The sequence below is a fragment of the Daphnia magna genome, linkage group LG7, assembly GCF_020631705.1.
Source record: "Daphnia magna isolate NIES linkage group LG7, ASM2063170v1.1, whole genome shotgun sequence".
NCBI classification, from domain to species: Eukaryota; Metazoa; Arthropoda; class Branchiopoda; order Diplostraca; family Daphniidae; genus Daphnia; species Daphnia magna.
In genome coordinates, this window is record NC_059188.1 from 12,899,566 (window position 1) to 12,924,258 (window position 24,693).

Genomic DNA, 24,693 nt, shown 5'->3' on the forward strand with positions numbered 1-24,693 from the left:
TCCGTTTGGAAATGTTGAACATCACCTGGCGAGTAAATAAACAATTTTCATTTCTAATTAAATTAAAAATTAATTGGCAATTGTTTGTGTGTGTGTGTGTGTGTGTGTGAATGATTCAAAAGGGGATTTGAAGTCAGTCGGAAGCGGCTAAAACTGAGCAGACGATTGCACTTCACAACAGTCTTGGTCGTCACGCAGCGTCCGGCAACGTGAGAATCGTTGATCACCTGGCATTCAGCCAGAGGCTCATTTACATACCGGATTTGGTGAGCTTCTCAATTTATTCATCTCGTTTACTATTTAATGACGTTCCCAGGAAATCGAATCTAATGACTATCATTCCGTACAGGTATGGGATGATCGTTTAGCTAATGCCGCCCGGCAGTGCACCCAGAAATGCCAATTTCATCACGAACCTTGAAGATAAGAACTCATTAGCAACGCATTGATGAATGCCTTGAAAACTTTCTAATAATTAACATCATTTTGTTTTTTTCTAGTTTGACACAATTATTCATTTGCCAATCAATAGAACCTGTTCCATCGTAACGGTATAATTTGTAATCCTCCATAATCATTTATGCAAAACACAGATATGCAAATGCGACGGAATATCGCGATAAAGTTCAGCTCCGAGTCAACTGGGCTGACGCAGCTGTCTATCCTTGGTCAATTCGCTAGTGGATAACTGTCATCATCATGTCGTTAGCTGTACGCAAGTCCTAATTTGATTGTGATGTCATCATCGTTTATGTTGTTGACCTTTGGTTTTGTCGGCATGTCCTAAATCATCAAACGGAGCCTCCATCGGCCATTGTACTCAATTATTGTGGGTGAACTGAAACCACAGCTGTGGGTTGCACGGTGACACCGACCACGCCACACCCGTAACGCCGTTCGGAATTATTTACGTTTGCAATTACAGACCGCCGGGCAACATCGTTGGCCGGCCGATTTACAACATCGATTTGTCATCTGCTAACTGGCCTTTATTTCGTCACGTAAACAGCGTAATCAATCCGCTGGACGATTCTCTTTTTAGTACGAGCTCCCAATCTTCGTTCGATTTAAAGTTGATTTCATTCTTGGACGTGAATTTCAATCAAAATGGATGGAAATTGTGGTCTGGAATTGCGAAAATATGCAAATAAGAGAGCCGCATTCACGTTTAACACAAACTTTTGCCGTCACTAGCTCAAGTTGGTCATTTGAAGTTTTTAAGTTGACCTACCTCCCCCCTACCCTCTTTCTCTACCCTCTTAGTTGCTGGAAAGTGCAACGTTTTCGCAGGTCAACCGGGAATCAAAAGAATTCAGTGGAAAAGAAGAATAAAAGTCCTCAAACATTTCCTTTGAACTGGCAGTTGGCAATGGCAATCAGTGGTTACCTGACTTCCTTTACAAAAACAAGATGCATCGTTCCCTGTGTCAAACGTTTGTCATTTGGTTTTATTTGGCAAGTATCCGAATTTTCCCGATTGATCCTGACTTTGTTTCACGATTCATTCATTTGTTTCGCTGATTTGAAGGTGGCTCGTTGCCAGTTGGATGCCAATAGATGCGGAGAAGTGATTGAAATGGAAATGAGCGACGACGATATCGATACGATTGTCGGACTTCACAATGATCTACGTCGTAAAGTGGCTTCCGGCCAAGAGGATTTAGGATCACCTGGCCCACAGCCAACAGCCACTTTCATGCCCGACTTGGTATTTATGTGGCACATTTGATTTCAAGATGTAAGAGCTTAATTGCAACTGTCTCGTGCAGGTTTGGGATGACGAGTTGGCGGATGCCGCGTGGCAATGGGCACAGAATTGCGAATTTCAACACGATCCCAATCTTGACGGTATAGCTGAATTACAAATCGATATGCACTTTGATTTTGTAGGAAGAAGATCAGCCGTTTGATTTTTTTAAACAGATATGCAAATGGGCCAGAATATTGCAATCACGTTCAATTCGAGGCAGTTGGCCAAACCAAACTGGGCCGACTCTGCTATTTATCCTTGGTACTCGGAGGTCGAAAACGTGGACTGTCATAGCGTTTCCAGTTTCACGTAATTATACAGAAAAGGGATTAAACTTCTGAAATATCGAAATTAAACGTTTTCTTATCTGGCTGGATTGGGGGCATGAAGGAGTCTTCAGGCAAGAAATGGACAAAACATTGGCCATTACACTCAAATGATATGGGCTGGAACAACAGCTGTGGGATGTGCAGCCGTCGGTTACTCTGACGATTCCAACCCTGAAATGCCCTACAGAATTTTGTACGTCTGCAATTATAGTCCAGCTGGAAACTACATTGATCAGCCAGTTTACGACGTAGATTTCTCGTCTTCCCACTGCCCCGACTCTTAACATGTCGGGGTTGAGTTGAATTGAACAAATCAGCGTCTTTTTTGAAACTCTTCAAATGTTGGATATTATTTTTAGTTTACAGTTTTCCCGTTTTTCCTTCAGTTATTTTCTTTTTAAAATTTAATTCGGGTTGTCAAGTCATGTAAACATTGGCAACAGTCTTTAATTCGATGCATGAAAAAGAAATAAATGGTGATGGTTGAGAAAAGATTGTCATCGTCCGTTGCCATAGTAACGAGTTGGATCAGGAATGAGAGCCACCATTGAAAATAGCAGACTACACTAGGTTTCAAAAGACATTTCGTAATGAAGAAAAGTCCTAGTTCCCGATAACCTATGATATATTCTAAAAAATTTGCCAACGTTTTTGTTATTGTTATGCCGACGAAGAGTTTTCTGCTTTCTCGTGACAAGTGCATGAGATATGGTTCGTGAAAAGATTGACAAAACACGACGCACGCGATCAGTGAACACAAGAAATCCCCGCGCTCCATTCTCTCACGGCTCACCCCGTTCACGTCTATTTTGACACGAAAGCAGTTTCAAATCCTGAGTAAAAGCCCAGCTGTGCCAGCCTTGCAAAAGTTGGAGAAATACGATGAAACATGTTTGTACAGACACGCCATGTTGTCAACAAACCTAAAGCTGCAACCGAGACACTATATACGTTAGAAAATCAATCCCGGCTACGACTTGCGTGCGTTTCGCAAATCCTACTTGCAGTAAGTCATCATGTCAAACTATGTTTGCTCTAGTTCCTCGCACACGAACATCTATCTATGTATATTTATATGGATGTTTTCCGGTGAAAATTTTCTACGTGGTTTCAATTCTGTTGACAGTTCTTTCCATTTCCTGTTGACGATGCACCGGATGAAAGACCGGCCGTCAGAGGAAATCGATAGTTGTAATAGAAATTCGACAACATGGACGTTGCGCAAAAACCAGCCAGTGGAAATAACTTTCTCTATTGGGTAACTTTTGATTCCAATCACAGAACGGACGCAAGAAGATGATGCCATCCACAACGCCCCGCCCACGTCTTTTTAACGTATCTTGATTTTCTCTTTAACTATTTTATTGATCTAAATAAACGGAAAGAAAAGCTTCACAAATATCAACGGACTTACAGACGACGGGTAATTTCATTCCAACCATTCAATCAAAATAATTATTTTTAGTTTTTTTTTTTTCACAGATGGTACCTTCTTTTGCAAAATCAACGTTGATTGGAGACGTCCGGTAAAGAGACATGATGAGACGAGCTGCGATACAAAAGACCGTCCTCTTCTATATCTGGCAAGTAAAACAATCTACATGATTTAATAGAATCAGCGGATCAAAACAGTAATTGCTATTGATTTTTGGTAACGAATTAGATGCTTCTCTACCCGTCGAGAAGCCAAAACATTGAAGATACTATTCAAATGAAATTCACTCACACGAATATCGACACGATTGTCGGACTTAGCAATCGTTTTCGGCGTCATGTGGTGTCAGGAAAAGAGAGTCGAGGATCACCTGGGCCTCACTCAAAAGCTGCCAAACTTGGTAATCAACATCCAAATTACTTTATTGTGCTATCAATTGTTCAAAATTTCGTTGGTAACATTTGATTACAGGTGTGGGATGATGGCTTGGCCAACGCTGCATGGCAGTGGGTCCAACATTGTCAATTTTATCACGATTCAAGCCTTCACGGTATTATAATGTTCTTACTTTCATTGGTGTTTATCGCAACACACCAGAACATTGCAATCACGATGAGCTCGGAGCGGTCGACCACACCGAACTGGGCCGACGCAGCTATTCATCCGTGGTATGCAGAGGTTGAGCACATAGACTGTCGTCACGTGACCAGGTTCAGGTAATTGTATTTCCAGTTATTCTTTACAATAGTTTTCCTTATTATTATTTTATGTTCGTTCTTTGATGAAGGAGTTTCGAAGCTGCAAACAGACAGACAATTAGACACATCACGCAGTTGGTTTGAGCTAGAACGAAAGCTGTAGGATGTGCAGCCATCGGTTACACGAACGATGTGCCACATCCGAAACACGGTTTAGATTGATGTACGTCTGCAATTACAGCCCACCAGGAAACATCATTGGCCAACCAGTTTACGAAGTTGTTTCCACTAGTCCCAGAGTCTGTCGAGAAGAGTAGCAGAGGGACGGTACTGACAAAAATGTTTAAATCAGTTTCAAATTTAGCCCAAGGTTAATAACTAAACGTTGATTCCCTCACCCTCTGAAGGCTGTATAGGTCAGTAACTGCTTCGTTGGCATTTCACGAAAGGTTATTGACCCTGTGTAGGGCTAAAAGAAAAGGGAAACCGATGATGTTGGGTATCGTCTGTCTACCTGGAACTGCCTTCTTTTTTTTTCCAGTTGTCTCCATGTGAATCCAACTGTAAAACCTGTTGCTCAGGTTATCTTTGAATTTCAAATCAGCCGTACCACAATAGTGAGACGAGCTTTTTCCAGATAAGTAAGAGGCCCAAAAAGTTGAATCGACCCATTGAACCTTTGTCCCCCATTCCAGTCAGTAACGTCAGAATATTCCCCTAGTCCATGTTACAACTAGTTGAATCGTCATGAGGTCATCAAGTCTCATTGGAATAGTGCTAATAGCTGTTATGGTAAGAAAACTCGTCAACAAGTTTTTTGCTTTCATCGAACTTAATCCAATTTTTAATAACAAGGTTGCGCCACGGCTGAACGTGTTGCAAGCTGAAAAAACGCTTCATTTGAACAGAAAACAGGTTTTGCTTCCGTACTATTATCTCCGTTCTCATTGGCCGATAACATCCGGGATGGTCTTCCGCCAACAAAGCACATCCAGCCGATCAAATCCAGTTTTCTGCATTCCGGATAAGACGTTGGCTAAATATCCGGTCAAACGGCCGAAACTGGCTGATTTCTTAGATCTGAGAGTGACTGACGAAGAGAAGCATCTCATTTTGGAACTGCACAATCAACTCCGCCAGAGAGTTGCTTCCGGAAAAGAAAATCGAGGTTCTCCTGGACCCCAACCATCTGCCATTTCCATTCCCAATTTGGTAAATGTGACACTAGCCTTAAGAAAAATGCTCGCCTCCGAAATTCTAACTATTTCCATTTTCTTTTAAGTAGAAATGGTCCCAAGAATTAGCTGATGCCGCCTGGGAATGGGCAAAGCATCTCGCCCAGCATCACAAATTCGAACACGGTATATATGGCTTAGCTCCTGCATTCGTTTTCTTTTATAATATACTGTAAGTATTTTGAAACTTGATTGCGCAGGACCGGAAGGAACACCTTACGGACAAAATCTTGGCTTTTCCATCCTTTACGGAACGAGTAGCAGAACATGGGACTGGGTTATCAATTACGAATGGTCGTACGGAGTTAATCACATGAATTGCCGATGGGTCGAAGAGTTCAGGTATTTTTAATTATTAAACACTCACCTTTTTATTTGATTTCAATTTCTTATTTTGAATAAAGGGATTCATGGACACCGAATAATAAAGAGCTGATGGAACATTACAAAAACCACACGCAGTTCGCGAAACCGATCGGACGTTACACGCAAATGGTTTGGGCCGAGACCACCCACGTCGGTTGTGCAGCTATCGGATACTCATTCCATCCAGGACAGCCAGTGATCTGTTCGGAATTGTCGGGACTCGTCAGATTACTGTACGTCTGTAATTACAGTCCAAAAGGCAATATCGTTGGTCAGCCCGTCTACAAAGTGTCTTCTAATAATTGCACTTCTCGTCATCCATAGCGGTGGGTTATTTAACTCGCGTGAAATTTCAGTTTAAATACAATCGTTCTGTGTGAATCTTGAAAAGGATCCATTTATTTGGTTACCTTAATTCGCGATCCGGTTTCCCATTTTTTTAATTCATGAATTATGGCTGGTTGTGGGAGCAATGAGATCTCGACTGAGATTCGTACGTGATTATGAACACGTAGGCATGTGGCGATTTGTTTAAAAAATGTAAAGTTTCTCCAACCCAGTTGTCAAACGTGGTACAGTTTCCACTTTAAATCAGTTCCCCCAAAAGATTTGGTCACTAAGGAGATATGTGGGTCACAAGGGTTGGTTATTTTATTTCCGTATTGGGAACACTTAATGGCAAGCCCTCCAGCAATTAAAGGGTAGTCCGTCTCCATGCGGTTGGAATATAAAAAGGGAATCAAATCTCCAGTCACTGAATAGTCGGCAAAAGAGCACAACTACCATGGTCCAGAGGCTGTTTAAAACTCTGCTATTTTCCTTCCTGGTAAGTCGTCCAATTGCATGGAGAAAGAAATTCAGTCAGTAAAAAATCTCATTTTTGAAATTGAATTAAAAGGTGGTTCATCAGATGAAGTTGTCAAGTGCCCAGCCAATAAGTTCTTCCTCTGATTACCATGAACCTCAACCTACTTACAGTTCGAGACTCAGTAAGAGCAGTCAGGATGTCTTGATTAAAGATCCACCAGCTTATTGCAATCCGGAACCGCCTCGTCCAATACCTTCAAGTGATGCTATTGAGTCCGATGCTCGTTTTCAACAAGCCAATTGCGTAATTTTTTTCTAGGCTGTCAGTGCTATGCAAAGTTAATCAACTTTCTGTGCGTTATGTTAACAGCAGTTTCGGAATGGCGAAGAAGATGTCATTAAAGATCTAAGAGCCACTGAGGAAGACAAGAAACTCATTCTGGATCTTCACAATCATCTCAGACGCAAGGTGGCGTCGCATCGGGAGCAACGAGGCTCACCGGGACCCCAACCGCCTGCAATTTCCATGCCTAATTTGGTAACAAGAAAATTAAATTATTCCTGCATACCTTTTCTTGTTCTTTTGTATAATTTGGAGTTGCCTAATACGTTTCTTTGTGTGCAAAGAAATGGGACGATGCACTGGCTAATGCTGCCTGGGAATGGACACAGAACCTGAAATATAAACAAGGTATTGTAATCGTTTTAAATTCGTCAGCCATAAAACGAGTAAAAGTAATTTTTGTTGGATTACAGAGCCAGATCCAGTTAATTATGGACAAAATTTGCATATGAGTTTCAGTCGGCAACCCAGGAACACGACAGACTGGGCCAGTGTCATCAATGGCAAAGATGGCTGGTTCAACGAGGTCAACTACATGGATTGTGCTAGTGTCGTATCTTTCAAGTATTTAGCGACACCTCTTCATAGGGGCAATTTTTCTAATCAGATTACCTGAATTTATCTTTTTGCAGGAGTTGCCAAGCGATTAACGGCAAAGTAATTGGCCATTATACGCAATTAGTTTGGGCTGAAACTACTCACGTCGGTTGTGCAGCCATTGGATATTACGATGATTACAACGGCTATCCTTTCACGCCCGGACATCCTTACAAACAGTTCTATATCTGCAATTACAGTCCCCGCGGCAATGCTCCAAATAAACCCGTCTACAAAGTGGATACTTCTTCATCTTCTTCAAATTGCCCCAATCAACTAGAATAGATGTGAAATAAATTGTACATGAATTACAAAGATTATATAGAAATACAAATTCCTTCGTTGATGCGATTCGTATGGCTAATCAAGGCTTTCCTTTACTAAATTCTCTCGGTTGCTAACAAAATCCTATTGGAAGATTGTCAGAAAAAGTATAAAACGAAATGGGAATTCATTTACAGAACTGTGCGTAGCACAACCGATTAATGATCGGTTTCAGGCCGACAAAGACGTTGAAGAATCAGGCTGCCACTCTAGTGGCTTCCGTCAAAGTTTAAGGTTTTCTAGCTATTTCTTAGGATTTGTACATTTTCAAATTGAAGGTTCTTATTTTGCTTGCTAAATGATAAAGTTGTGTAGTTTCTAGGCGGTTTCGTGTTAAGGGAATATATTATGTTATGTTATGTTGTTTAGGGTACCTCCGGTGCAGGGTTACCCTGGCGGATACGGATTAAGGGAATATCTGCACAATAAAAAAGGCCATTAATTGCATGTCGTCTGCTAGTAGTGAATCATGGAGGGAGGTGGGGGGGGAGGCCTTTAAATCCCACCACTTCTAGAAGGGACAAGGCCATTCATGTGTTTTCATTTCATCATGCTCACTTTGAAATTGAAGTCTGAGAGACTGAGACTAACGTATCTCTGAGCAAACAACAGAAAATCGGAGCAAACTAAACAACATATTCCTCAGGATATTTTATTTTCCTTGCTCAAGATGAAGTACACTTCATGTCAAGACAATACTTGGAGCATTGCAAAATTCTACTTTTTACTCGTCTGAATACATATTTAATTTGGCTGTCGAAAATTCTTTTTGTCTTAGACAAAAATATAATAATAATAAGCGTGTTTTTCCATTACATCATTTTATTAGTCTGGGCTAACGGACCACTAGATGGCTCTAACAGCCCAGCTGTTTTTATTTGAAACGATCTTCTGCAGTTCTGTAGTTATTCTGTTCTCCTTGTTTTCTCCGTAATTAAAGATTTTCTAATTTATTCAATATGCTGAGCTTGAGATATCTCCAGAAATTTAAAACGATCAAGGTATTGGTCCCTAACTGAAAGCTGTGTAAATAAAATTGATTTTCTGTAAATACCCAGACAAGTGCACAACATTACGTAAGGCGATCTGCTTCAAGCTACAACAAAAGATCGACAGTTGATATTGGACTACATGGCTATTCCTTATTAGTAAGATCATCAGTCAAAATATGTTCTCTAGATTGGTTCTAAAGGGACAATTTCTATAATTTAGGCAATACCCGCTCTCACCTTTGGCCTGGGCACTTGGCAGATATACAGATGGCAATGGAAGCTTGGTGTTATAGAACACCTGTATAATAGAACATCTGCACCACCAATTCTGTTTCAGTCCACTGAGTAAGGTTCATTCCTGAATACGTCTACTCTATAGATTGAATATATTCCAAATTTTCTGCAGCATAGAAGGACTGTCAGACATGGAGTACCGAAAATTTGAACTTCATGGATCATTCGAACATGACAAGGAAATTTATATAGGACCTAGGTCATTGGTTGGAAATGAAAAGAATGAAACTGGTGGGATGCTTTCTTCAGGACAGAGTGGCTTCCAGGTCATTACTCCATTTAAGCTATCAGATTCCAAGTAATTTACTAATGAGTAATACCATTGATGTCCCTCCTAAAGCCACTTTTAGTCTTACAGTTCTTGTTAATCGCGGATGGGTCCCTCGTAAAAAGTTAAACCCGTTTACCAGACTAAACGGACAAACAGAAGGTGAAACAAAACTAATTGGAATTTATCGTTCGAACGAAACTCGCCCTCAGTTTGTGCCACAGAATAGGCCCAAAGATCGCATGTTTCATTTTAGGTAATCAAAACTCATATCTTCTTGGTTATAATAGGGTAATATTACCTTTATCACCTGTACAACAGAGACGTGGACGGGATGGCCCGATTTTTGGACACTGCTCCAATTTACTTTGATGCTGACGCCAACAGTAGTGTTCCTGATGGACCAGTTGGTGGTCAAACAGTTGTTACTGTTAGAAACGAACATGTTTCGTATATTTTAACATGGTATTTATTATCGGCAATCACAGCCTTTCTGTGGCACAGACGATTCATTAAAAAAATGCCTCTTATGTAACTATCACTGAATGAGTTAATTGCCCTATTTCAAGAGGTATGAGTAACATTAATAAATTTTATAATTGTCAAGTATGAAACTTTATTTTACTATTTATCACTGATAAATTATGAGTAACTCATTAAGTTTTTTACTACGTCAAAAAATAAAAGCGCCGCGCTACTTTTCACAATCGATTATTACTGTCAATTGAGGGACGATACTTAGCTGACGATTAATCGATTTTTACCTTTGTGTGTTCGCGTCTTTTTACTGTCTGAAAAACACTCTACATCCCAGGTAATTTTGCGGAAGAGACTTCCTGTAATTGACTCACTATCTTATATAAGGTATCGGTAGTATTACTGTGGTGTTGTGGCATTTAAAACATATGTGTAAAGAAAAAACTGTTTGTTTGAAACATACGAGGCTACGCAAGCAAGCTTCTTTATGGCGGACAGCTGTCGCCTTGGGCATTTTTTTGAAGACGTTGGCTTTGTACTTCGAAATTTACTTTTTTCACCGTCTGCAGTTCAATTTATATTAATAGACTTTTAGTTTTTTTTTTAGAATAACATTCTTGTGTGCTATCTATAATCACATGGCTTGCTTTTGGTAAACCAGAAATTGTTATTACAGTATCTTCATTGCCAGTTCCACTGCCTGAAGGCAAGACGGATTGTCAACTGAGATTGGAAGTCATCATTAGGTTTAATGGATGATCCAAACAGGCATATGCATCCTGTACCAGGGGGACAGGTAGGGCTGATGCATCAGCCCCCCTATGGGTTGCCTCCAGTTAATGTTGGAGTCAATGTAGGAGTTAACATGTCATCACTTGACGGAGGAAATCCTGATTCTGAAAATATGACTGGCCGGAAGCAGGTTTGTAGAATGTGTTTTAGTATACCTGTTCACATATGAATTGTATTTCTATTTTTAGGACATTGGGGAAATCTTACAACAGATTATGAACATCACTGACCAGAGTCTCGATGAAGCACAGGCTCGTAAACATACTCTTAATTGCCACCGTATGAAGCCTGCTTTGTTTTCAGTGCTGTGTGAAATCAAAGAAAAAACAGGTAAAAAAAAACTTGTGTTTGAATTTGAATATGAAATAGGTTTAAGAATTTCATGTTTGGTCTCTCCAGTTCTGTCACTCCGTAACACGCAGGAAGAGGAGCCGCCTGATCCGCAACTTATGCGCTTGGATAACATGCTGATTGCTGAAGGAGTGGCTGGTCCTGAGAAAGGCGGAGGAGCTGGTGCTGCGGCCAATGCTTCAGCTGCGGCTTCTCAAAGCGGATCAATGTCGGATTCGGCTATTGAGCACTCTGACTATAGAGCAAAGCTAGCACAAATTCGTCAGATTTATCACCAAGAGCTTGAGAAATATGAACAGGTATTGTTTTCTCACAGCATTTTTGAGTAATTTACGAACGTGGTTCCCGTCTTAGGCGTGCAGTGAATTTACGACTCATGTTATGAATTTGCTTCGAGAACAATCCCGCACTCGTCCGATCACTCCCAAGGAGATCGAACGAATGGTTCAGATCATTCATCGCAAATTTAGCTCAATCCAAATGCAGCTAAAACAAAGCACATGCGAAGCTGTAATGATCTTGCGATCCCGCTTTTTGGATGCCAGGTAAAGTATGCAGTGCGTTTGTATTTGAAATACCTTGTCACATGTATTTTTCCTTTCCGACTATGCAGGAGGAAGCGACGTAATTTTAGCAAACAAGCTTCTGAAATTTTAAATGAGTATTTTTACTCGCACCTAAGCAACCCCTACCCAAGTGAAGAAGCCAAAGAAGAGCTGGCTCGCAAATGTGGAATCACCGTTTCACAGGTTTGGTTTTGATCCCCTTGTCTTAAAGGTTTCTAAGATTAATCTATTCCTTATCCCCATATCCAGGTTTCTAATTGGTTTGGTAACAAACGAATTCGCTACAAGAAAAATATCGGCAAAGCCCAAGAGGAAGCCAACTTGTATGCTGCTAAGAAGGCCGCTGGTAGTTGTTTCCACTCTAAGGACTGGAAGTCCTTGTTAACATGAGACATTCTAATTCTCGCTTTATTTTTCTGTCTTTGTTTGTATAGGTTCCTCACCATATAGCATGGCTGGAACACCCGGACCGATGATGTCACCCCAACCTGGTGGTCCTGAACTAAGGGGTCCTCAGGATTCCTTGGGTCCTTATGGGGCTATGGGACTCAACGGTGGTGATTTTCCTTCCTCGATGGGCGGCCAGGTAAAATATCCGAAAATCAGATCTCAAATAAGTTAGCATTTATTTATCAATTTGCAAACAAACAAAAAATATTTCTAGGGCTATGGGGATTCATCGATGGGCTACGATCCAAGTATGCATCAAGTGAATTCACCCTGAAGGACGTCCTTTTTCTCGTAAACAATCATTTCTTAATTTACTAATTTCATCTGTTCTTGATCATACTGTGCGTTAAGCTATTTTCGGCTGTTCGATTAACTCGTTCTAACCCATCCCGTATCTTTCTATTGTCCACTTCCTCTCAGTGCAGCTTTGTTGTTTCGTCTTGATTGAAATGTCTGTGTATCACCCTGGATCGGTATTTGTTTTTCTCACTTGTTTCCGAAACCTGTAGTTTCAATCGCTTTCTGTCGTTGTAATCTCTATCGTTTGTTAAGCAACACCAAGAAGTTAACTGAACGCCCTTGATATATCATCAAACACGCTCTCCAGATACCCCCAAAAAACGGTCATCAGTATTCTCCAAAATCCACATCCCTGAACGACGTCTATGGCTTTTAAACATAAGAATTTCCGTATGAATTAGTATTTTTTTAAACTTTTCTTCCGATACGGTGGCGGAATCAAATGCAATCCTTGGTATTAAAATATTTTGCAGTTCTTCGTCTGTCCAACAAAAAACTGGCGCTTTGTAGCGAAAGCTCAAAATATTTCTTTTTCGTTGGCATAATTTTTAGACTATTTTCTACTAATCCGTGTCTCACTTTTAAAACACTATATTCATCTGTTCATCGCGCAAAACCTTGCCATGAAATTATGTACAACAATACATCCATTTCTAGGTGTCAACGACTTTGTCTTTTCTTTTTAAGATGAATGGTCTGAAAAAGATTTGTTTGCATTTTTGTTTCCTCCTAGCAGAAGACAATCCATGTGGTGGTAAACAAACAAATCTCCATCTGCGCAATTAACTTCATTTACGGAAGACCCGTATCCACCATTGCAATCCTGTACCAGAGGCACCCTAAACAACAAAACAAAACTTCAGTTATTTTCTACGGAACTGTGAGATTGCTTAATTATAAGAACTATTACGGATCAACTAGCAGCTTCCATAGATTTAAGTATTTTATCATAATGCATTCAGCAACACGTTTTTTTTCTCGTGCCCTGATTTCATTTTCATCGAATCAGTCAAAAAACATAAGACATTGTACTACAGCTATTGAACTTGGTGAGTTGTAATTGATTTGTATGAAACACTTGGTTCAGGATGGAATCAGAAATATTTGTTTTAACCCAGGTACTGTTGATTTTGAAGCTGTTAAAAATGGACTGGAGAAAAAGAGCTTGACATATATAGATGTTCGGAATAAGAGTGAATTACACAAAGAAGGCTCAATCACAGGAAGTGTCAACATTCCGTGTATGGAAAATATAATTAATTTAACATGAAATTTGATGTCATAAAATCCATGAAAATTTTCAGTGCCAGAAGTTGCAGATGCTTTTGCTTTGGACCCCCAAGACTTTCATAAGAAATATGGTGTTCCGATGCCTGGAAAAAATGCAGACAACATTGTTTTGGGATGTCTATTTGCAGTCAGATCAAACCAAGCTGGACAGTATCTCCAAAAAATTGGTTTTAATGCCATTCGGTAAAAAGCTGATCAATTTTTAGCTTATATTGAACAATGGCTTTGTTTTAACAACAATTTCAGGATTTACAGTGGAGGCTTTAATGAGTGGAAAGCTCAAGGTGGTCCCATAAGTAAAGCCTAAAATACATCTACTGGGATAAGATATTCTATCCTATGTGCCCCATGTGGTAATATAAGTTCTTATACCACGACGTAACAGGAAGTTGTTGTTCCCTGTTACATCGTGTCTCCTTATCTTGTTAGAACTCAAATATACAGTGGTATTCAAGAAAATATCGTTCCTGATTCTGATTCGATTCCAATTATTGCACCGCATGTAGAAATAGCATAAGATTACAATTTAATTTGCGGGGCTATCTTTGCATACCAAACGTTTATCCTATATGTATCCTAATTCTTTAAAAATTTTTCCATTATTCTATTTCTTTTCATCCGCATCCGCAAGGTTAAGTTGAATATTCTCGATTGGCACAACTTCCATTTCTCTCCGTAGGTGGCATTTATCAGTTCAGGTATCTCAAACTAATAAATAATGTTATCAGGTGTGGCCCATAAGCTTGTCATTTCACTGAACGCGTAGCTGAGGTCGCATGCATTTTGTAACAAGGATTACTAGACGCTTAGCTCAGTTTAATTCCAACTTTTCCTATTCTATCGCCATGGCTCAATCTACTGGTAATATTCGTTGATCTTTAAATATGTTACAAGAAAACAAAATACATGTTAGATTTCGTGTAAGGTACTCTCAATTTCGAAGAAGTTCGTGCTGGCTTAGAGAAGAAAAGTTTAATTTACATGGATGTCCGTAATCAAAGTGAACTTCAGAGTGATGGCAAGGCTGTTGGCAGTGTCAATCTACCATGTAATAATGTGAACAACTCAAAAACATATCAAATACTAAATTATCTAATCTTGTTTATTTCTAGTGCCTGAAATAATAGAAGCATTTGCATCAAGTGATGTTGACTTTAAAAACAAATATGGGTTTGATAAGCCTGACAAAAGTGCCCCATTGGTAGTTGGTTGTTTTGCAGGTAAAAGAGCTGCAGCTGCTGGAGAACAACTTATTTCACTTGGATTCAACAACATAAAGTACTTGATTATGAATTATATTTTTGAAATAAAGATTAACATTTGTTAATTATTTCAACATCAAGGGTGTACCCTGGAAGCTTTAGTGATTGGAAGTCTAACGGAGGTCCCATATCCAAAGAATAATTCTTTTGATTACATTGATTATGTATGACAGCCTTGTAATATGATGTCATCTGTAACACAATCAGTGCAAGGTGATGGTTTTATATGGCCTACTTATGAAATCTAGCAAGTAGGGCCATACTTAGATTATCTAATAAATATTATAAAATATTTGATTGAACTTCTATATGTTAAGCAACATATATTATTGGTGTTAATTATCAATACAAACCCAACCAAGGTAAGATCATCTGTTCTTCAAGGTATTGTTGCCTTTCGGTTGTTGGTTCTGGAACCAACTGGTAGTCATTGTATCTGTAAACTTGAACTCTTTAAGGGCTTCTGAAGAATTATTTGTAAATAGTTTGATGGGTTGAAATATTTTAAGTGCACCATATCTTTTAATTTTTCGTCTTACATTTGCTATCACTCATATTTGAAAAAAGTAATGCTTAAGATCACACGTCGTCGTTGTCACGTGATATTCACCAGGAAAATTGAATACTACAAAGGTGTACCTTTTTGATGCACTGACAAAAGAAAAAAAAAGAAAAACTCGCAAGTATAAAATGACGGGAGGTAGGTCTCCGAATTTGCGAGAATGCCGAAGTCTAATGATTATATCACTACACTAGTTTTTCTTCTTTTACGGATGAATCGATAAAATAAGTTTACAATCAAAACATAAGTTTAGAATCTTATCTAAAAACGATAAGAAACAGATCAGGGAAGAAAAGGGGCTTGAATAATTTCTTTAAACAGGGTCGGTGGAAGTAAAAACATGAAAACAACATTTGTTGAACTACTTCGTTGGTCTGCACAGCAATTTCATGGCGTTTTTTGTTTGCTTCAGCTCTGCGCTGTTCAATATCTACGAATCGATTAGAAATCATGATTTTACCACTTGTGATAAAGGTACGTTATTTTAAATTTATTACCTGTAATAATTCGGTTTAAAAGGACCTGTTTTGTTTAAGCCCATGTATTTGGCCTGTTCATCGGAAAGTTCAGTTAAATGCGCGTCGAAAGTGGGCAAATGAAGGCTAGCGACATACTCGTCTGAAATATTTAATTAGAAAGATAAATAATTCCACATGGTGAATTTAACATGAAGATAGATCATTTACCCATCTTCTTTGGTAGGAGGTAAACATCGGCTTTGTAGCGACCGGCTGGAGCGTTAAACAGCTCAATAAGTGCCAGGGCTTGAGTGGCGGCAGTGATGGAAACGACGAATGATGAAACGGAAGAACAACTGAGATTGACCAATCGTCCCTCCGCCAACAGAATGATCTTTTTGCCATCAGGCCAGATGACGTGATCTACTTGCGAGCGGACCTTTTCCCAAGTCAAGTCGGGTGTCCTGAGACTATTCTGTGGAAAATCAATAATCGTAATTATCTCATATTCTATCATAAGTGAAACAGTAATGAAACTCACGACGTCAATTTCAGTGTTAGAATGACCCATATTGCAGACGATGGCGCCAGACTTCATTTTGTCCATGTACTCACGTGTGAGGACGTTCTTGTTGCCCGTGGCCGTGATCAATAGATCCACATTGCGGATAACTTCACTCAGCTTAAGGACGCGAAAGCCATCCATGCTACACATATGTAAATAAATAACAGATAGAGTAATAATGAGGCATTACTTAAGCTACAAGCAATCAAGAAATGAATTATGAATGACGTTTTCTCTATTCAATTATGTACGTACCAGGCCTGCAGGGCGCAAATGGGATCGATTTCGGTGACGTAGACTACGGCGCCGAGCGCCTTCAGAGCCTGACTGCATCCTTTGCCCACTTCACCATAGCCACAGACGACCACTTGCTTACCACCAAACATCATATCGGTGGCTCGTTTCAAACTGTCGATAATGGACTCTTTGCACGAGTAGAGATTATCGAACTTGGTTTTAGTGACGGAATCATTGACGTTCATGGCCGGCACGGTTAACTTGTTCGTCTTGGATAACTGATAGAGACGATGGACTCCAGTCACGCTCTCCTCAACGATTCCTGTGCGTGAAGAAAAAAATTCCAAGTTCAGGTTAGCACGCATTTCTAGAAAATAAACAAAAACGGGTGGTAGATTTGTCTAACCTTTGATCATTTTAAACATGGCAGGATATTTCTTCAGAATGAGATGAGTGGCATCACCTCCATCGTCCAGAATCATGTTTGGTTGCCAGTTTTCAGCTGTGACGCATCGATCGATACACCACCAGAAATCTTCTTCTGATTCACCACGCCATGCGAAAATCGAGAAGCCTGCCAGATTTGCAACAAAAGGTAAGTCAACGCTACACTATCTTTTGGCACGTCGTAAAATGTCGATTGATATGGGGATCGAAAAAAATTAAAAACCAAATTGGTGTTTACCAGCTTCAGCCAATGCTGCAGCCACCTCGTTCTGTAGAGAGAAAAGAAAAATGGCAAAAAAAGGGGGGAAAGAGCCCGTAGAGTCAATTCATTTAGGGAGTCGTACCTTATTGCAATTTAAAAATAAAAATACCTGAGTAGAGTAAATGTTGCAAGCGGACCACCTCACCTGGGCGCCTAGTTCTGTTAATGTTTCAATAAGGACCTGTATTTTTTAAAAAATGCTTTTGTTAGTAGAAATAAAAAAAGTTTTTTGCAATCACAAAAACGTGATTCAATAAACTTACGGCCGTCTGGGCGTTGATGTGAGTACATCCGACAATCTTGGCTCCTTTCAGCGGCCTGTCTTCACTGGCCCGTCTCCTCAGTGCCATGATTCCGGGCATTTCTCGAATAGGAAATGAAAAATGTAGCATTTTTTTGTTGTGTTCGCCTCCGTCTTAGAATGAAGTCTATATTAAAATGGTCTATAAAGTTACCTTGTTCAGCGATATCGATTTCCTTCCGGCCGTAAGCCGCCTGATTGATATTCCTGACACAGAAATCCGCCATCCCCTTTGATGTTTGTTGTTGCTTTTCACGAGGCGAAATCTCCTCTTCATCCGACGAACTGCCCGTGTACGAAGCTATAAAAGAAAATGATTCAGAAATGATTTTAAACACTTGATTGAAAGCTTTTTTGAAAAAATCAAAAAAGATGAGACAGGGGAAGGAGGAGAAAAATGGGACGGAACATAATTAATTATTATTTTTTTTAAAGTCTCATGCGTGACTGAGCATGCGAATAGCCAGAAGATGCTAACAGCTACAAATTTTTGAATTAAAAATTGAAAATAAATCTTGGGCGCACCCGAAAGGGAACTGATCGAGGAACTGCGACTACGATCGACAGCCATTTTTCAAACGTTCAAAATTGACACTGACAACATGAGAAAGAGACACACTAAAAAAACAAATTAAAGACACACCCGTGTGTGTGCGTGTATATCAAAATCACGAGAAAAAAAAAAGGGGGAAAAAAAATGCAATCATTTCCGGCATGACACGCGCAATACACTTCCTTAAACTTTTGGGGTCAACTGAGTTTAAGAGAAAGCCAACTCTGTGCCTCCTGTCTACGAATGTCAAGATAATGGCAGTGTTCAGGCAATTTAACATGCATGTCATTAGAGGCAGCAGCCGGATAGGGCATATCCGGCTTCTCTCGAGCGGGGGATTTGAATTTGAAATGCGTCTTGTCTGGTGTTGAACAAATGTTACTTTATTTGGGCTTACACGAAGTTGAGCCGGCCGAAGCTGAAGACGAACGGCGCCGATTGCTAAATGACGAGACGGGCAGACTGGAACGTCTTTTGGATCGGTCCCGAAATCCCATAGCTGCCGCGCTATCCATCAACTTCTCCGACACCTTTTCATTTGAAATTTGTCGGAATGCAAACAATTTTTGATCCTCCCTTTTTTTTCTTTTATTTATTAATCCTTTTTTTTTTTTTTTTTGCAAAAATGAGTAAACAAAAAGTTCGTTGAAAGATTTCGCCCGATTCAAAATAGACTGGGAAAGGAAAACTCAACGATCTTAGAAAGCACACGAGTGCGAGACGGAATATTTTCTGCTAAAAGATTGGCTGTTAATTTCCGAGACACGTAATCACTGGCCTTGCAATAATAATCATTGACTAAAAAAAATTTTTTAGATTGAAACTGACTGAGAGCTGATCTGGAAAAATATGTAGGACACTTCATCATTTTTGCTCAAAGAAGTTTCTGTTCAACTTGTTTTTTTAAGGCGCTCAAAGAGAAAACGGGATGCTTTTTTCCAGGGCGGACGCTTGCAGCTTTAAATTCCGGTTTTCTTGTCACGAAAAACTAGCCGACAGAGGGCTTTCTTAACTTTGATCCATAATTACCATGTTCTAAATTTTTGTTTGTTTCCTAATTGAAAAATTTACCTTTGCGCATGATGTTTTGAAACATGAGTGATCGTCAAAAAAGGGCAGGTGAGATACGGAAACTTGTCTAGGGAGTTTCAAGAATCTTCGACCTAATGCACGTCAAGTTGTCTATCGACTAAATGTAGAGACAGACAGGCAACCTCTTTGAGAATTTTTGACGTTCCCTAGAAGAGACAACGCCCACAAAAGGGACATCCTAGAGACAAAGGAGAGCTTTAAATTATTTCCAGGAAAAAACGAAAAGTAATGGGCCGAATAACGTCCACTGAATAAGATGAGCATATCATGGAGATGGCTTTCACACCTTATTGAGCGTGGCGCATAATGTAGCGCAGTTCGGAATTATCCAGATGTGACAGCACATTAGTAAAACACCTTTTTTCAAAAAATTCCAACAGAAAACTGAATCAGAATCTGAAAACTTTGGATCGTAAGAAACAACTGAACCTAATACGTGTTTAAAATTTGAAAAACGAAATGCGAGTGTCGGCGTAACGAACAGCGAAACAAAAACCAAGTACGAAGCTCATTTTAGTGGTACAATCCAGTTTACTCTCTCCTTCGTTAACGAAACGCAATGTTTGTTAATGAGAGAAGGCACGGGCCGTTGTCACATTAAAAACGTTGGGGAGGGGAAAAAAAATCTAACCTTTGCATTGTGAGACGAGTAAGATGATGATTTGACATCGTCAAAACAGCGTCTCGACGACGATGGAGGGCCATCTTCATCGTTCATCTTATTGGTGTGTACACGACACTCGAGTTCACGCGTCAAACTTGAAAATACGCAATCCGATGGGATGAAAACGAAGAAGCCGGACCACTTTGTCCTTGTGCAACCGCTCCGCTGGATTGTGTTTGTACGACTGGCCTTTGGCTATAAATGGTTTCTTTTTATTTTTGCTGCGATTTTTTTTTAATATTCCCTCGCTGCGTTGCCAGGAGACTGCGCGGATCCGGCTGCGAAGGAACTGCTCCGCTCCCGAGCAACGAATATACTGGTCTACTGGCTGCCTTAACATCGGTGTTAAATCGATTTGTTTTTCCCTATAGCTCTATCCTTTAATACAAAAGTCAACCTTGCACCCTAACCGTTCCTCGTTGGAGAGATGAGCCGGGGAAAAAAACAAAAGTCGCAATGGCGCATCGGGGCCAACTTTAAGGGGGAAAAAAAAGGGGCGTTCACTCATTTTGTCTGTAGTTGGCTATATTGAGTGTTTTAGCGGGGGAAAAAAAAACGAGATACAGAGGGGTCAATCCGCTGACGTCATTCGGCGAGTCTTCCAGTCTATTTTGGACACGGGAAAAAGAAGGAAGAAGATGCTTCCTAATCGTACGGGCTGGATGTTTGACATCCCAAATAATGACAGATAGGTTTTTGTACCGTATACGAAATGGGGAATTGTATACATCTATACTCTATGTTTATAAAAAAAGAAAAAAAGAAAAAAAGAATTGGGTTGAAACTCAATAGTGACGGGAGGCTGTACCGGAGATGATTGCTTTTCTTTTCTTCTTCGAGAAAATAGAAAGAAAGAAAAAAGAACATCGAAGGCAGTAGGATCGATCCGCAAAACGATTTCCTGACAAAAGAATTGTTTTGTTTCTTATGGCCTTTTTCAAACTGAGGAGGTAAATTTAGGTCAAACTTAAAGGTCGAAATGGGACACATTCTTTTGCCGACAAACTAAGAAATCGGAATTCTTTGGTGGTTTAATACCCATCACGTGTACAAGGTAAAAATACCAGTTAGAAGCTATAGAATGGACATACCAAAAAAATGCGGCATTTTTTTTTGAAGGGGAAAGGGTCTTCAATGGAGAAGGGTGAGGGGTTTTTCAGGGGTGTCTAATGATTTTATAGACCACTTTTACCTGAACTGTAGCTGTCGGTAGACGATGCTGATAGCGAGCGGCTTCGATACCTACGGCTATTCTTCTTCCCCGCATTTTTCACATCCTTTATATACCAAAAAAGAAAGAGAAAAAAGGTTAAAAATTGAACATTAAAAAAAAAAAAAAGAAAAACGGAAATTGTGGGATGTAATTTCCTTGTCACAGTCGAATTTTTTTTTATCGATTTTCAACTCTCTGATTTGGGTTGTTATTATTTATCACGATGGGTAAGGATTAGCTACTGCACTTTCACGGCCACCTAGCGGTAAAAAGCCAAACACAAACAATCTGTCACGAGTGGGACTTCATGACTCGATCACGATCGTCTAACGTCACGCTGTCCGTTTTGTTGCAGGCAACACAGGGCCACGTCACGTCAAGAAGCAACGACCATGGCCCACATTGACAAAGCGAAAAGTAACAAGCACATTTTGAAAGTGGCGAAGAAGCAACAAAAACAAAGCCAGCAGCACACGAAGCCAGGTAGGTCAACACATTTTTAGTAAATTTAGTTTAAATCTATCACCGAAAGAACTTTGTCGGGCTCGTCGCTCAGTTTGAATGTCACGTTAGGCTTAGTGCCTCCACCAGCAATAACACCAACGTTATTGACTGGTCCTACCGATCCTTGTTGTCCAGCTGGAACGCTGTTCGACTGGGCAGCAGTCGCATTGTCCACATTCAAAACTGCAGTTGGTTGTCGCATGATGGAAGGATGTTTAATGGCAACCAGCGGACTGACTAAATGATGTTTGCCCAAACGATCCTTCTCCAGATGGTGGGATTTAGCGTCACTTTTATCACGGTCGTTGGCAAAAGTTTCGTCGGCCAGTAACGTGTCTCCAAGCGATTCATTCTGGGCAACCGGTGTGTAGTTGGCCATGATGATAAGGTTTCACTGCCTCTTTATTTTATTTTACTTGAATCACCACCAGCAACAACAACACACTGTGGAGCGAGTAGCCAGATGGACCGAACTCATCGACTGATTCCAAGCAACTGACTGAATGGGTCGTCAACCAGCTGTCTGACGAGTAACGAGCTTAGTCGGGAAAAAAAAAAAAAAAAAGGTTTGGTCATGCAGGATATACACGGGCTGTACATTGCACACTGTTGTGTACTAGTGCTGTGTGAGTGTGTATCAAAAAAGAGAAAGGGGAAGCCATGAGACACATAGTTTTTGGCCAGGGGAAACGAGAGTGGGGGGGATTGGCAATCTGAAGAGTTCTCCCTATGCAACCATCCCTGAGGGCCAGCAATGCATTTTTCTTTTTTCAAAGAATGATTATTGATCCATTGAACGTTACCCGACTCAAATGATTTAAAACTGTTTTGGAAAGCTATTCGAACCGTGAAACCGAATAAGCTTCCGGCCCAGGACGTTAAAATGAAAACCATGTTTACTAGTTTCTCGCCTTCTACAAGTCAAATGAATCGTCTATTACGAAGTATCTTTCCCTCGTAAACTGGGAGCAGTGCCCCAATCTCGTGGGTGTACCATTGACTTTTTTTTCGAGAAAAAAAAAATCACGATCGCTTCTCTTTACTATCGTTTTTGCTTCTTTTATCTACTGATGTGGTTTTACATATAATGGGATACATGCTGAGAAGGAAAAACATAAAGTTTTAGAGCAACAAACGCAAGTGTGGATAGGCCAAATATGTGGAGGTGAGAGGGAAAGGACTCGAGAGAAAACCGGCTCTCGTATGTGTTATGTTTCTCCTTTCCTTTTTGGTTTCGAATTCTCACGCTGAATTCTGTCTTGCTAACGCTGAGCATGCACATACATTAAGAACTTACTCTAGGACGGGCTCCTTTCTCGGCGTGACGGCTTTCGTGGAACCTTATACTTCGATTGCCGATAGCAATTTCAACATCGGCCATCTTGAGGCACGTAGTGAGTTTCTATGGTACACTGGAGAAGACACACCACTCGAAACAGACAAGCAAACAATGTGCGAGCATAGCTACTGTCCCTACAGTGCAAGGGCTGCCGCTAGGTGGCGAAAGCGTGAATGGGACGACAAATATTCGAATGTAAGAAAGAAAAGGAATAAAGAATAAACTCTAAAAAAAATGTATTTCAATGTGGTATACATCTTGATATACAATTTGACTATGTATTATGTTACTCGTAACCGTAATTGGTTCTTTCTTGATATGCACGAATCATATCTGCCGAGTTACGACGGACACGACGACCAATCGGTTCAAGATCATTGTAACATTTGAGGAAAACTTTATCGATTACGGCAAGGGCTTCTTCTTTAGTGACATCTGGTCGGACAGCCAAAACTGAACCCAAGGCTTTGTTCTTAACGCATTCCGCATGCTGCTTCTGGATTCGAAAAAAAGAAGCATCTCCCTGACGTAGTGTTAACAAGATGATGTAATATGAGGAATGATAAATCGATCAATTCTTTATAAACGTATTGTTTAAACTACCTGTGTCATAGCGGAAATGAAACTGCAGTGTGTAAGGTTAGCTGCTCTGATCTCCGTGCACGCCAAATGGTTTAGATCTTTAAAACTGAGCTCATGTCGACAGGCATCGAACATGTGAATCATTTCATGAGTCAAAATTCCTTGAACCATCCCCTTTGAACGAGCTACATTTTGGCAAATTACTATCTACACATTCCAAGTAAAAAATTTGTGATTGATTGCAATTAAGAGAAACACATAGACTTATCAGTACTTGATTAAGCCTTGGATCATAGCCACCAGAAACTTTGACATCACACACTTCACAAGCAATATGTCTCCTCAGGTCGATTTCACTGTTTGCAAATGAAAGTCTGATGTGTTGTAAAAATTTTTTAACTGTATAAGTAGTGTGTACCATCCTGATGCTTTTAATGCACTATACATAAGCTTCACAAGAGGACCTGCAACGAAAAATATGATTACGATACTTTCTTTAAATTTCATTGTTGTATTACTGTTTTGAAAGCAGTTATAGACATTCCTCTCACAGGAAATTTTTTCTGTTTTGACCTGTCCAGCTCCAAATAGCGCAACTTGCCACCATTTCGCTTGTGCAGCTTCACCTCTTCGTTCGGGATACAAATCATAACCCCAATTGTCTTCTTTGTCGACAGGAGTAGATCCCGATGACTGGTCCGCCATCCTAGTTTGAATTAAGAGCAAAAATATTAATACCAAATATATAAACTAAAATACAAATATGTATTTTTTCTTTAAGTTTTATTGAACACATTATTTTAATTACTTACTTTTACGGTTTGAAAAGATTTGTTTTCAAGGCGAAGCAGACGAAACGCCTGCCGGCTGGAACCGCCATGCTGATTGACAAATATACACAATATTTAGTTTTTATTTAAATTATCAATTTGAATATTTAAGAATAATTTAAAAAATTTATGCTGTAACTTAGAATGGTTTAACTACC

At 39.9% G+C, this 24,693-nt stretch overlaps 8 protein-coding genes and 2 long non-coding RNA genes across 25 annotated transcripts; 7 read left to right on the top strand and 3 right to left on the bottom strand.

Moving 5' to 3' along the window:
- The first annotated feature begins 48 nt into the window (after positions 1-48).
- Positions 49-549, top strand: LOC123474385. The gene is made up of 2 exons (XR_006649191.1): positions 49-266; positions 350-549. It is a non-coding gene; the product is annotated as an uncharacterized LOC123474385 (long non-coding RNA).
- A 506-nt stretch (positions 550-1,055) lies between these two features.
- Positions 1,056-2,571, top strand: LOC116927948 (venom allergen 5). Of its 4 annotated transcripts, none has more exons than XM_045176467.1 (5): positions 1,056-1,199; positions 1,264-1,708; positions 1,770-1,848; positions 1,924-2,059; positions 2,141-2,571. In XM_045176467.1, the coding sequence occupies exons 2-5, from the start codon at positions 1,370-1,372 to the stop codon at positions 2,361-2,363; spliced, it is 777 nt and encodes a 258-aa protein (XP_045032402.1). In that variant the 5' UTR covers positions 1,056-1,199; positions 1,264-1,369; the 3' UTR covers positions 2,364-2,571. The 4 variants fall into 4 exon arrangements, with proteins under 4 accessions (XP_045032402.1, XP_032790888.2, XP_045032403.1 ...); XM_045176468.1 differs by having other exon boundaries at positions 1,155-1,459; positions 1,529-1,708; XM_045176469.1 differs by having other exon boundaries at positions 1,157-1,455; positions 1,529-1,708.
- Positions 2,572-2,636: 65 nt separating this feature from the next.
- On the top strand, positions 2,637-6,194 carry LOC116927949 (venom allergen 3). Of its 3 annotated transcripts, none has more exons than XM_045176464.1 (11): positions 2,637-3,085; positions 3,206-3,502; positions 3,562-3,666; positions 3,743-3,914; positions 3,986-4,230; positions 4,302-4,539; positions 4,620-5,004; positions 5,068-5,424; positions 5,498-5,573; positions 5,648-5,789; positions 5,852-6,194. In XM_045176464.1, the coding sequence occupies exons 7-11, from the start codon at positions 4,960-4,962 to the stop codon at positions 6,135-6,137; spliced, it is 906 nt and encodes a 301-aa protein (XP_045032399.1). In that variant the 5' UTR covers positions 2,637-3,085; positions 3,206-3,502; positions 3,562-3,666; positions 3,743-3,914; positions 3,986-4,230; positions 4,302-4,539; positions 4,620-4,959; the 3' UTR covers positions 6,138-6,194. The 3 variants fall into 3 exon arrangements, with proteins under 3 accessions (XP_045032399.1, XP_045032401.1, XP_045032400.1); XM_045176466.1 differs by having other exon boundaries at positions 3,361-3,502; XM_045176465.1 differs by having other exon boundaries at positions 4,302-5,004.
- LOC116927955 lies at positions 6,195-8,326 on the bottom strand. The gene is made up of 4 exons (XR_004396879.2): positions 8,259-8,326; positions 7,375-7,836; positions 6,790-7,295; positions 6,195-6,636 (listed from the first exon to the last, which is right to left on the bottom strand). It is a non-coding gene; the product is annotated as an uncharacterized LOC116927955 (long non-coding RNA).
- A 406-nt stretch (positions 8,327-8,732) lies between these two features.
- Positions 8,733-10,047, top strand: LOC116927950 (surfeit locus protein 1). The gene is made up of 6 exons (XM_032935003.2): positions 8,733-8,885; positions 8,943-9,032; positions 9,097-9,221; positions 9,283-9,468; positions 9,521-9,694; positions 9,760-10,047. Exons 1-6 carry the CDS (start codon positions 8,844-8,846, stop codon positions 9,971-9,973), a joined length of 831 nt encoding a protein of 276 aa, XP_032790894.1. The 5' UTR covers positions 8,733-8,843; the 3' UTR covers positions 9,974-10,047.
- A 119-nt stretch (positions 10,048-10,166) lies between these two features.
- Positions 10,167-13,038, top strand: LOC116927944 (homeobox protein extradenticle). Of its 4 annotated transcripts, none has more exons than XM_032934991.2 (9): positions 10,167-10,252; positions 10,592-10,837; positions 10,896-11,037; positions 11,107-11,357; positions 11,413-11,603; positions 11,672-11,807; positions 11,874-11,973; positions 12,059-12,210; positions 12,289-13,038. In XM_032934991.2, the coding sequence occupies exons 2-9, from the start codon at positions 10,667-10,669 to the stop codon at positions 12,346-12,348; spliced, it is 1,203 nt and encodes a 400-aa protein (XP_032790882.1). In that variant the 5' UTR covers positions 10,167-10,252; positions 10,592-10,666; the 3' UTR covers positions 12,349-13,038. The 4 variants fall into 4 exon arrangements, with proteins under 4 accessions (XP_032790882.1, XP_032790883.1, XP_032790884.1 ...); XM_032934992.2 differs by having other exon boundaries at positions 10,191-10,302; XM_032934993.2 differs by lacking the exon at positions 10,167-10,252 and adding an exon at positions 10,334-10,450.
- A 134-nt stretch (positions 13,039-13,172) lies between these two features.
- On the top strand, positions 13,173-14,123 carry LOC123474387 (thiosulfate sulfurtransferase/rhodanese-like domain-containing protein 3). The gene is made up of 4 exons (XM_045176478.1): positions 13,173-13,423; positions 13,493-13,615; positions 13,679-13,847; positions 13,911-14,123. The coding sequence occupies exons 1-4, from the start codon at positions 13,327-13,329 to the stop codon at positions 13,969-13,971; spliced, it is 450 nt and encodes a 149-aa protein (XP_045032413.1). The 5' UTR covers positions 13,173-13,326; the 3' UTR covers positions 13,972-14,123.
- A 240-nt stretch (positions 14,124-14,363) lies between these two features.
- Positions 14,364-15,218, top strand: LOC116927953 (rhodanese domain-containing protein CG4456). The gene is made up of 4 exons (XM_032935006.2): positions 14,364-14,525; positions 14,590-14,712; positions 14,777-14,942; positions 15,008-15,218. The coding sequence occupies exons 1-4, from the start codon at positions 14,441-14,443 to the stop codon at positions 15,066-15,068; spliced, it is 435 nt and encodes a 144-aa protein (XP_032790897.2). The 5' UTR covers positions 14,364-14,440; the 3' UTR covers positions 15,069-15,218.
- A 294-nt stretch (positions 15,219-15,512) lies between these two features.
- Positions 15,513-23,238, bottom strand: LOC116927943 (adenosylhomocysteinase-like 1). Of its 8 annotated transcripts, none has more exons than XM_045176474.1 (13): positions 23,082-23,235; positions 21,260-21,344; positions 18,709-18,841; positions 17,913-18,059; positions 17,721-17,821; positions 17,567-17,638; positions 17,434-17,464; positions 17,155-17,322; positions 16,767-17,070; positions 16,488-16,653; positions 16,175-16,421; positions 15,986-16,106; positions 15,513-15,918 (listed from the first exon to the last, which is right to left on the bottom strand). In XM_045176474.1, the coding sequence occupies exons 2-13, from the start codon at positions 21,332-21,334 to the stop codon at positions 15,912-15,914; spliced, it is 1,572 nt and encodes a 523-aa protein (XP_045032409.1). In that variant the 5' UTR covers positions 21,335-21,344; positions 23,082-23,235; the 3' UTR covers positions 15,513-15,911. The 8 variants fall into 8 exon arrangements, with proteins under 8 accessions (XP_045032409.1, XP_032790878.1, XP_045032410.1 ...); XM_032934987.2 differs by lacking the exon at positions 18,709-18,841 and adding an exon at positions 21,807-22,322 and having other exon boundaries at positions 23,082-23,096; XM_045176475.1 differs by lacking the exon at positions 23,082-23,235 and adding an exon at positions 21,903-22,042.
- Positions 23,239-23,342: 104 nt separating this feature from the next.
- On the bottom strand, positions 23,343-24,604 carry LOC116927952 (mitochondrial inner membrane protease ATP23 homolog). The gene is made up of 6 exons (XM_032935005.2): positions 24,518-24,604; positions 24,224-24,411; positions 24,124-24,169; positions 23,980-24,061; positions 23,727-23,912; positions 23,343-23,646 (listed from the first exon to the last, which is right to left on the bottom strand). The coding sequence occupies exons 2-6, from the start codon at positions 24,408-24,410 to the stop codon at positions 23,410-23,412; spliced, it is 738 nt and encodes a 245-aa protein (XP_032790896.1). The 5' UTR covers position 24,411; positions 24,518-24,604; the 3' UTR covers positions 23,343-23,409.
- Positions 24,605-24,693: the final 89 nt, after the last annotated feature.